This window comes from Acipenser ruthenus, chromosome 20 (assembly GCF_902713425.1).
Source record: "Acipenser ruthenus chromosome 20, fAciRut3.2 maternal haplotype, whole genome shotgun sequence".
Classification (NCBI taxonomy): Eukaryota; Metazoa; Chordata; class Actinopteri; order Acipenseriformes; family Acipenseridae; genus Acipenser; species Acipenser ruthenus.
Window position 1 is genome coordinate 208,531 of NC_081208.1, and position 12,137 is coordinate 220,667.

General features: G+C 46.2%; 1 protein-coding gene across 1 annotated transcript in view; it reads right to left on the bottom strand.

Moving 5' to 3' along the window:
* Positions 1-7,141, bottom strand: part of LOC131696843 (calmodulin-binding transcription activator 1) — a gene marked incomplete at its 3' end in the record, with an annotated part of 106,082 nt that extends 98,941 nt beyond the window's left edge. Inside the window, 1 exon segment of the mRNA XM_058992934.1 lies at positions 7,024-7,141. Within this exon segment, the coding sequence (XP_058848917.1) occupies positions 7,024-7,048 (25 nt within the window).
* Positions 7,142-12,137: the final 4,996 nt, after the last annotated feature.

The following is a 12,137-nucleotide window of genomic DNA, read 5'->3' on the forward strand; positions in this document are numbered from 1 at the left end:
GCTTCGTGCTGCTAATGAAAGGGGCTGGCACGGGGGGGGGGGGGGGGGGGGGGGGCACGGTCAAGCCAGAGTATTCGTCTGTCTGCAGCAGCGTACACTTAACACAACAATAAAGGGTACTATTAAAAACATGACGGTCCAGCAAGCGCAGCGGGACCCTCGCACACGGGCCCTCCTGTTCATAAAATGTCATTAAAAAGATTCAAGGACTGCGTTTTTAAGTGTTTGCAAACATCTTGGTCTGAGATTAACAGCGCTTTGAAAAGTGGAAATAATTGTATATCCCTTCTGGTTATTACAGTAACAGGATCTTCCAGGGGTCTGAAATGTTCTTCAAGACTGTATTTACCAGACCCGACAGCAGAACTCTAGCACAGTGGGGACACAGTAACTGCGCAACATGACAAGTCTTGCCTGTATCTCTCTCACTCTCTTCTACATAGCTTCATGATTTATTTCTGCCATGAATCTCGTTTGCAGGTGCCGAGAAAAAAGAAAAAAAAAGATAAAAAGTTCAAACAGCAGAATCGGCTTTAAAAAAAAAAAAGTTTACAAAGTTTTTAAAAATGCCAGATAGCGAGATCTCTCATCTGCGTGCAGGCCTGGGGTTTGAAATCCTCTTTCCATGGGAATGTGTGTTTATCATAAATAATCTCTACAGTTTCGCTGGTCGCTCCAGTCTCTGCACAGCAGACGAGCCTCCTTGTCTGTAACACGGGCTCATTGTAATTGCTGCTGCTGTTGTCTGTTGTGTTGTTTGATCGCGGAGAATAAAAGGGCCCGGGATAGTGATGATGAAGGTATTTGAGGTATGCAGAGCACAGCCTTGAAACGATAGCGCTCTCTCTTGTGTGACTGAGACAGCAGCTTCTAAGAGGTGCAATGCGCTTCACTCACACACTGCCTGCTGCTCCTTTACTTTTTAGGGTGTTTTTGTTTCTCAAAACTATAAAAACTGAGGACTCTGAGACTCTCTGGTTAAATATAATAATAATAATAATAATATGAAACGTAGTTGCAGTTCATTTATCCTGTCTGTGTGTGTGTGTGTCTGTGTGTCTCTGTCTCTGTGTGTGCGTCTCTGTGTGTGGTGTCTGTGTGCGTCTGTCTCTCTGTGTGTGCGCGTCTATGTCTCTGTGTGTCTCACTGTGTGTGGTGTCTGTCTCTGTGTCTCTCTGTGTGCGTGTGTGTGCAGTTGCTCACAGTAAAATGATGCGCTCCAGTAAAACCCCAGTGAAAACGTGTTTGGGGTGGCACAGGTCACAGCAGCATGTAAATGTACAAACTGATAAGGGAGCTGAAAGCATTGTGTGTGCGTGTGTGTGTGTGTGTGTGTGCGTGCGTGCGTCCGTGCGTGTGTGCGTGTTGCTTTTTTTGTTTGTTTGTTTTTTGTTCTCGTCGTTTCAACATCATGATCTTGGGGAAATGCCTGCATCTTCTCGCTTCATGAGAACACACACATTAAAGGGATTTTTTTTTTTTTTTCTTGGTCATGCCATTTGCACCTGGTCTACCCATGAGGCCGACACGGGCCATCAAACTTACTGCAAACCGAATTCAAAATCAATACCTTCACAGGCAGCATTCCCCCCTCCCCGTCCCCTCTGACATGCAATGCAACGGGCTGCGCAGAGGCGTCCAGAAAACCTGTTAGATCAAACTCTGTGTTTTAGAAGAAGCGGCACTTTGGGGTGATGAGCTGCTCTGTGGAGCGTGACCTGCCTGTGAGCTGAAACTCTGGGGTCACAAGAGCCAGCAGCCTGGGGCTGCCCAGCTGACTTCTAATAAGAAGCATGACTGCGGAGGAACTGGCTGGATGTCTCCGAGCAAGAGAGGCCGCTCCAGAGTTTACAAACAACTCCCTCACCTGCTGCACCCCCAGATCTCAGGACGCAGCCCGTCAGACACACTCAGACACCCGACAAACAAACGGCGGCAGCCGTATCTGTGCGAGACCCACGTGCCCAGGCACTGCTCTTCAATCCTGCTTGAGCTGCAGTGGAGGCGAGGGCTGGACCTGTGCAGGCAGGCAGGCAGCTCAGGCTGTCCCTTCAGCCCCCCTTTTCTCCGGCAGTCACAGGATCCGTTTCCAGCTCCTGGTAAAGCCGAGGAAAAGCTGCTCAGCGTGGGAACGTTTCACCCTGAGCTCTACTGAAGTAGCGAAGTGCAATCGCCTTCCCTAGTCGTCTTTTTATTTCATTTTAATCTCTCAGGTCTCTAAAGCCAAAACTCGCGGGTTTGTTTTTCAAAACTCACACCGCAGACAACTTTCCCTAGGGGAGTGCATCTGAACGAGGACAACGATAACCCTCGTAGCGGCTTTTAAAAAAAAACACCAACTAGGAAAATAAACAACAACTCTGATAAACATTACGGAGAGTTTTTTGGGGTGTTTCATGCAGCTGTTTGAGTGTAATCACTGGCATTTGAAAGGACAGCTGCACCATCAAGGAGGCAGTGCGGTCCAGTGGTTAAAGTCCAGGGCTTGTAACCAGAAGGTCACGGGTTCAGATCCCACCTCTGCCTCTGACTGCCTCACTGTGTGTGACCCTGAGCAAGTCACTTCACCTCCTTGTGCTCCGTCCTGCGGATGAGATGTTAAATCAACGTCCTATTGGAAGTGACTCTGCATATAATGCACAGTTCACAGCCTGCCTCTGTGAAGCGCTTTGTGATGGGGGTGCACTATGAAAGGCGCTATATAAAAATAGATATTATTATTATATTATCATTAAAATGTTATTCTCGGGATAGTTTCTTAATGCACCATCCTCCGGCGATTACCCTCAAAAAACACACCTTGAATCAGCGTTAATAAAAACATCACTAACGCCCGGGGCAAACTTCTAACGCCTGGTCAGCAATGAGTTTTAACCCTTTGCGGTCCTGTCGGACCTGGTCCGACATTGCAATTATTCCTATCAGGTCCATTGTCGGACCCTGTCCGACATCATCAAAAAAACGCAAAAAACGGGTTTCTAGTCGTTTTTTCTCCGGAAAAAGCCGAGAAAACCATTCAATGGCTGAGTGGGAGCGACAGGAGCCGAGACAAGCCGATAAAAAAAAACAAAAAAAACCCAACAACAAAAGGCGTATCTCATGAATAGTCATACATGACCCTGGTATCAGATAACGGGGCGGTCGTAAGTAAGCAAGCTGGCTGTTACTGTATCAGCGCACAGAGACTATCACGGACATTTGCAGAGCTTTTCTGAGATGTTATAGTAATAAAATAATGACTTGGATCGCATTATTGAGGAGTTTGGTGATAAAACGAGTGATCAGGAGATGATTGATTAGTATGTACGACTATTATTATTATTATTATTATTATTATTATTATTATTATTATTATTATTATTTATTTCTTACATAGGTGAAAGCGATAGCGAATGAAAGGGTGGGGCGGGGCTGGAGATGCCTAGTGAGTGCTTTGTTGATATGCAGGGCCTTTTAAACCCGTTTGACTGTGGGGAAAAAAATACTTTTAAACAGCGCGTCTAAAATTAACTGCGCGTGTGAAAACAAACTGGACCTGAAGCGCACTTAACAAATGGACTGCAAAGGGACTGTCTCTCTCAGATACCTGCCTACCTGCCTAGCCTTGCAGCAGAGGGCTTGGTCTCTCACATCACTATAAGCCCTTGTCTCTGGGCAGGTACTCTGGTAAACAGTATTGAGAGGTTCCCAGTGTTGTTGTCAGACACGGTAATTCAAGGTTAGGTCACAGAGTCTGAAGTGCACAGGACAGGTGCCATACTTTACACTGCGCAAGAGCCGTACCCTAATTCACTGTCCTGGAAGCTGGCTGTTTTTTTTTCATGTGCAAGCCTGATAGAGAATTTCTAAAGGACCGCTGTAGATGTGTCTGTATCTCTCTGCCTCGTTCCGCTGTGGCGAAGTCTCTGTGATGAAGCGGTCCGAGCACAAACAGATCACTCCAGCGACGGGAATCAGACTCCCGCTGCACAGCAGTCTGATCCAGTCCTGGTTTCACTAGGAGTTTATTAATAAGCTGGGCTGGTTACCTAGACACACACACTGGGGCTAATCAAGCTGGTATTTAAACCTGGAATGGGTGACACTGCTGTGCGATTCCCACCCCTGGAACGAAGAGATATATATATATAACAGAGCATCGCAGCTGCAGGCTCTCTGAGCGAGTTTGAGAGTTCGTTGACGCAATCTGAATGCCGAACTCTCACAGTTGATTTCAGCTTCCTCCCCGACACTCAAACAAGAAGGCTGATCTTTACACAGCCGCGTGGGATCACAGATTCCTCCGAGGAGGAGAGGGGAGATTCCTATAAGAAGCAAGAAATAAATTCTGCTTCTAGAACTGAAAAAAGATGAAATTTTGCAAGTTACAGTTAACATTTTTTTTGTTTTATTACAGTGAAATCGGTTTGACTGCTAGTGCAGTGTTTTGTGTGATCGTTTGAGAATGCTCTCCTCTGCCTCAAACGACACACAGAGGGTTCGCTTCAATAAGATTTGGGGTTAATCGCAAAAACAACGATGGATTGAGGAAGTTTTGAACGAGAGAGACACTCTGGAAGCAACATAACAAACCAGAGAGGCGTTTTAACCTGCAAGTCATGAAACCCCAATTAATGCGCGATCTTAAAATAGCAGAGTCGGGTCTATTTTTACACGGATTTCATACAGTGATAGTCGAAGCATTCCGTTTACAAGTTAAAAAACATCACAGCAGGAGATCTTTGATGAGAACACTTACTCTTAGCACAGCACCGCCCCCTTGTGGGCTAAACCCGAAATGCAAGCCTCCCCAAACAGCTTGCTGGCATTTTCCTGAATCGCTGTTATTTGATAAATTACAGATAACCAGCCGCGCGTTTCGCAAGACCAAAACCACAACACATGCGTTACAACGGATAGTCTTTCGTTCCGAAAACATTACAATAATAAAAGAAGTCGATCATGCAGAAAATCTTGCCTTTAAGCAAACAAATATATACATGTTTTTTTTGTTGTTTTTTTTTCAATTAGGAATTAATGAGAAATCTAATTAAATTGTATCCCCCCTATTATAAATACACGCAATTTTCTATTTAGTCTGAACCATAATGGATTGCGGTTAGTTTCAGATATGAAGTGTGTTTGCCCTTCATCTCGCTCGCCACCTAGCGGTCCATCACGGCAATACAATCATCAAATACCTGTGCGTGTTTTTTATTTAATATTAATTTAATAACCGGTTATTCATAAGCAACGACTCGATCGCTTATACAGCCCTGTGTTTAGTTTTACAACACTACTGCGGGCGTTACCATATTTCAGCATTTTAAACTCGAAGATGCATTTTCACTTGGAAACTCGCAATAACCTGAACAGAAAAATAAATCAGATCTGTGCATGACATGCTGAAGGAGCCGGAGTGTCGCTAAAAGTCACGCTTTTGCGTTTGTATTGTATTGTATCAGCAGCTGGCTGTAACCACATCGTGTATTTATGTGCTATTAATGCGTGTCAGCTTTGAACGCCGCTCTCCGCGCTTCTTCATATTATTATTATTATTATTATTATTATTATTATTATTATTATTATTATTTATTTCTTAGCAGACGCTCTTATCCAGGGCGACTTACAATTGTTACAAGATATCACATTATTTTTACATACAATTACCCATTTATACAGTTGGGTTTTTACTGGAGCAATCTAGGTAAAGTTCCTTGCTCAAGGGTACAGCAGCAGTGTCCCCCACCTGGGATTGAACCCACGACCCTCCGGGCAGGAGTCCAGAGCCCTAACCACTACTCCACGCTGCTGCACATAATATTTCATATATAAAGTGTTGCTCTCTCTACACGTCTCTGCAGGATCCGATCCGTTCACCCCGTCCACTCTGCACTCGCACATCCGTGTCTCTCCTCTCTGATTGTTTCCGCTATTTCGATTTCATTTGCTGACACTGTCAGATATTTATCGGAGCAGTTTGCTTGGGAGCACGCACTGAAAAAAAAAAAAGTATAATCTAGTCCAGTAAAATGAGTATCGTGTTCTACAACGTTCACCTGTAGCAACGTGCACGTTTAAATACAGATGCATGGTTAAAAAAAAAAAAACAACCTGTAAATCACATTTCAGACTGCATTTGAGAATTATGAATAAGTTACACGGCTTCTCCCTCACACCCCGGATCCAATGATGCAAGGTTAAAATCAATTTTAAATTATGAAATCCTCAGTTGCATTCACAGTAGTAGTTGGGGCACGCACTGGCTGCGTGGTTTTATCTTGTTTACAAATTACAAATGAACTAGTCTTCGCCACATTTGCCCGACACGACGCGTGTTCATCACCTCGGGGCAGTGACTGCGTTGTACAATACTGAGGGATGAGGTTTAAACAAACCAACAAAAACAGCGTGAAGAGAAAATCAATCTGGTTTTTATAACAGCTGTAATAATACAGATCTCTTACAGTTTACCGATCACCATCACCCCACGCGATTAAACACACACAGATAATATATATATACAGAGAGAGAGAGATACACACACAGAGATCACTCACTGCTTCACTCGACCCCGCAGTGTGCAGCTTGTCCTGTTAATGATGATTTGAAGGGATCCTCGTTTATATTTGGATATTGTGGATTGCACGCGATTTTCTGTGTATCCCCTCCGTGTTTCAAATGAATTATTTATTGAACCTGCTTGACATTCTCAGACGAGGCGAAGTTGCGTGTTTAATGTGCATGCTGTCACTTTGTTTCGCCTCGTTATTTTGCGCTGGGACAGATAAATACATTAAACTGGGATCTTTGCGTTCTCCCAGCTCTCTCTCTCTCTCTCTTTTTTATAATACACACAACACCCCCCCCCCCCCCCCCTCACCACCACCTTCTTTCGCTATTTCGGGATAAATTCGGGGTTTCGCCGGCACTTCAAACACTTCTGGGGTCTCCCCCTCCGCGCCCCTTCCTTTCGGATATTAAAACAAACAACCAGAATTTAGTTAAAAACTGAAAATATTAATCCCGTTATTTCTCTCTTACCTTCCGGCTTGTTTTCGGCAGCCATTTCCCCTCCGCGCGCCACATCCTCCTCCTCCTCCTCCTCCTCGCGACCGGGGGTACCTCACGCGCGTGCACGGCGCGGGCTCTACGTAGCGAGGGGGGGGCGGGGCGATGGGCGGGGGCGCCGGGGGATTATCGACCCTTCTATTGGGCATGAGAGATGCTGACTGACGGCGCGGTGTCCAGTCATTCTTTGTAAACGCAGACCGTCGTCCCGCCCCTCCTCCCGCTCAGCTCCTGGTTGGTTGCGAGTTCACATTTAGGGAGAGATGTGACAAGGCTGCGGACCAATAGAAAGCGAGCACTCCACTCCGCTGCCTGGTTTTCAAATATAAACCGTCAGTCGGGTGTTGTGGTTGGAGCGGTGTGGGCGCTCGCCGAGCTGGCTCCTTGTTTAGGGTCAAATACATACATTTTAAATACATTTTAATTACTCAGCGGACTCAACGGACTCAACCGTGTTGGGTTTGTCGATTTCCAAAGCCAAGACCGCAAAACAAAACGCACATTTATTTAAAAAAGCGGATCCAGAACACCCGTAACAAACGACAGCACCTGTAGCTCACGACGCTGTTTGTATGTGTAAGGGGACTAAAGAAACACAATTTAAACACACACAACACGACACGGTTCACGCCACTCGGGTGTATTTCTCGTTTTGAATGTATTTTGTAAGCAGGGGAGCGCTCATTGGCTGTTGCCTAGAGACGCCAGCACGAAAAGCCGTTGGTGTTTATTATAGGATATCGAGACGTCACTCAGGCAGCGTGGAAGGAAGATGGAGTCCCAGAGAGAGAGAGCTGTTTAAAGAAAGCTATTTAATGACTGCATGGCTTCCCTCTGCCCTCCCTTGTTGTGAGAGACGCGGGCACGCCGCGTGTGTGTTTCCAGGTGGATTTGCACGTTTCTATCGCAGCAGTGTCTTGCACGGTCGTGTCAGATTGTGAGCAGTCGCGCATTGACACCCGTCCTGCACAGACGGTGTAACAGAGACGTGAATTCATATGATCTAGCAGGGAGAGCGGTGCGAGGGGCGACCTCAGGCTTTCAAGGACATCCAAACCCAATTATACAAGTGATGCTGTGCACAGGTGCACAGAGAAAAGAGAGCAAGAAAAAGTGTGTGTGTGTGTGTGTGTATATATATATATATATATATATATATATATATATATATAGATGTGATCCAGCCATCTGAAATGTCTTTATAATATATAGCACTAGACCCTGATATTGATGCGATCCAGCCCTCTGAAATGTCTTTATAATATACAGCACTAGACCCTGATATTGATGCGATCCAGCCCTCTGAAATGTCTTTATAATATACAGCGCTAGACCCTGATATTGATGCGATCCAGCCCTCTGAAATGTCTTTATATCGATAGATAGATAGATAGATAGGATGCTGATAGAAAACAGGCTGATTTTCACTCACTCAAGGTCAGAGTGGACAGTAAGCCCACTCGTGGTAAAGCCACTCAGGGGCCGTTCTGATGATGATGTTTTACAAGCACGCGTGTACGGTATCTTCTATATGGGCGCTGTTAGGCACATCACCGCCCCCTGGAGGTGAGAAGACGGAATGGCAGGACCGGGTCCCGTCCCTTTGAACTGAAGACACGAGCACTGCTTCCCAAACAATGCAGGCGCTCAGCGTCTCATCAGTGTTGCTGAAGAGAAAATGTATTTCTCAAGCCAAAAACACAGCTGCTGTCCTGGCTGCAGCGTGAGCTACACATTACACCGGGACGCGACGCGCAGTCATCCCGTTTTGGCTCCTGTGAGGTGCGGAAGACTCCACGGGTCCACGCTATCACACCTGGGCAGTTTGGAGGCTTTCCGTCTCTGACACAAAGCGCGCATGCGTGGCGGGGTCCTGCCTGGCTGGCTGTATAAGCATGTTTTAGTGCTCCGGTTTAGTCCTGTTGTGAGTGTCTGTGAAGACAATGTCATTAAAAGGACGGGAGATGAAAGCTGTTCTCTGCAGCTGGGGGACCTGCTGGTTCTCTTATATATGCGTGTCATTACCCAGCCACACAAGAGAGCGTTCGTCTCATATAGTATTTCACCATGGCAAATCTGCTGTGCTTACCTCGGGGTTTACAGACAGTATTGCACTGATAATGCCCTGGTATCACATCAATAAACCAGGCTGAGAAGGAGATCTGTCTGTCTGTCTCTCTCCAGTGAGAATCCGAGGGTGTGGAGAGAGAGAGAGAGAGAGAGAGAGGGAGAGAGAGAGAGAGAGAGAGAGAGAGAGAGAGAGAGAGAGAGAGAGAGAGAGAGTGCTGTGCGGGAACCTGCCGCACAGTTAAAGTGATTTGAGTTTGATTACATGTGAGGTTTTAAGAGTTGAGTCTGTGTGAGAAGAGAGAGTCCTGGTGATTCTGTTTGAAAACTAAACAGCGAGGCAGAGAATCCGTCAAACAACTGAGACGTCATCTATTACTACTTGAAATGGGAATGTGTACAGACAGACACACACACACACACACAGACACACAGACACTCACACACAGACACACACACACACAGACACTCACACACAAGCACGCACACACACACAGACACACAGACACTCACACACAAGCACGCACACACACACAGACACACAGACACTCACACACAAGCACGCACACACACACAGACACACAGACACTCACACACAAGCACGCACACACACACACAGAGACACACAGACACTCACACACAGACACAGACACTCACACAGTCACACACACGATTCACAGGTACAGAGGGTTCATAACGAGGGACCCTGGAGGTTTCACTGCAGTTATAAATGGCACATTCTCATCGGAACACGTCCATGCTGTGTGAGGTTCGGTGCTGCCGGCCGGGTTGCAGTGACCTTGCTTTCACAGCGTCATTCTCCAGGGCTGAGCACAGAAATCATTAATTCTATTACTGTATTATTATTATTATTATTATTATTATTATTATTATTATTATTAACTTCAAATCAATCGCAAAGATAACGCGATACTTATTTCTTAACCCTTTACTGCCCGGGTTATTAATATGTGTGTATGACGCAGTTTCAGTAGTTATTTACTCAGTCACTCCGTCGCTGTAAATGTGTCTGTAGATTTAACCCTTGACGTGCTGGTGTCCTCACTCAAACACAGGCTACTCAGTAATTTCCTGGAGCATCTGAACTGACACCTTCCTTACCTGTCATTTAAATGTTGTCTCTTTAACTGTATTGTGATGATAATTTACTCGAATTTTGTTAACCGCGAAACTTAAGTCTAAATGTAACGTATCTAGAATATTGTGTTCAGTTCTGGTCTCTACAGAAAGGATATTGCTGCTCTAGAAAGAGTGCAAAGAAGAGCAACCAGAATTATGCCGGGTTTAAAAGGCATGTCGTATGCAGACAGGCTTAAAGAATTGAATCTATTCAGTCTTGAACAAAGAAGACTACGCGGCGATCTGATTCAAACATTCAAAATCCTAAAAGGTATAGACAATGTCGACCCAGGGGACTTCTTTGACCTGAAAAAAGAAACAAGGACCAGGGGTCACAAATGGAGATTAGATAAAGGGGGATTCAGAACAGAAAATAGGAGGCACTTTTTTACACAGAATTGTGAGGGTCTGGAACCAACTCCCCAGTAATGTTGTTGAAGCTGACACCCTGGGATCCTTCAAGAAGCTGCTTGATGAGATTCTGGGATCAATAAGATACTAACAACCAATTACATACATTAGATACACAGGTGTTAAAAGGGCTATCCATGAAAAACCACGTACACGAAGCGGAGAGGGGGGGCGTGTGTGTCACACGTGTGTCACACACCCTGTACATACACAACACGTCACTGTGCCTATGTGACATCCACGCCAGCAGGTGGCGCTGAGAACCTCGCCGGACGAAACCGCTCAGCAGCAGCATCATCATCATCCTCATCCCCACGAAGGAGGAGCGTCGCGGCGCAGTTGAAAGGTTGCGGACATGGCGGCGGTCCTGGTGGATGAGGAGATTGACAACGACGATTATTATTCACTGCTGAACGTCAGGAGAGAGGTGAGAGGCGCACGGCTCGGGTCCGACCCGCTTCGGCGCGGCGCGGCGTGGCGTGGCGTGTCCGTGGGTGTTTCCCCGGGTTTGCACGCTGAGTAAACGCGATGACCCGAGTATCATTCAGCGCAGTTCAGTGCTTTCCATGCAACATGAAGAGCTGCCTGTGTGCGTGTGTCAGGGTGTTGTTTACATCCGTCTCTTCATGACCTGAGAGAGCTGCTGTAACACAGATAACAAATAAAAACAGAAACGCGTCGTGATTCTAATAAATAAGAAGGTCAGTAAACACATAAGTATATACATGCTCATTAGCTTGTGAATCTGACACGCCCACAAACCATTGTTAATACAGTAGATATATTGTTCAGCTCATGCGGTGACTGGCAGGTGTGTGTGTCTCTGTGTGTGTGTCTGTGTGTGTGTGTGTGTCTCACAGTGTGTGTGTCTCAGTGTGTGTGTCTCTGTGTCTGTGTGTGTGTGTGTGTGTCTGTGTGTGTGTGTGTGTGTCTCAGTGTGTGTGTGTGTGTGTGTGTGTGTGTGTGTGTGTGTGTGTGTGTGTCTCAGTGTGTGTGTCAGTGTGTGTGTGTTTCGCTGTCACTGGTTTAATTCTCCTGTAATAATTGAAGATGTCTTTGTGTTTTTAATCTCCCGGGTGACCGTAATAAAATAAAACACATTAAAAGCACCCTCCTCGGGTTCAGATCAGCAGCTAATGCTCACCAACGCGCTGCGCTGCAGTGTGGAAGGCTGCGGGTTTGAGTTGCTCAGTGGTTAGAGAAAGCGCTGGGCTGCAGTGTGGAAGGGAGTGGGTTTGAGTGGCTCAGTGGTTAGAGATCTGGGCTGCTGGGCTGCAGTGTGGAAGGCAGCGGGTTTGAGTGGCTCAGTGGTTAGAGAAAGCGCTGGGCTGCAGTGTGGAAGGCAGCGGGTTTGAGTAGCTCAGTGGTTAGAGAAAACGCTGGGCTGCAGTGTGGAAGGGAGTGGGTTTGAGTAGCTCAGTGGTTAGAGATCTGGGCTGCTGGGCTGCAGTGTGGAAGGCAGCGGGTTT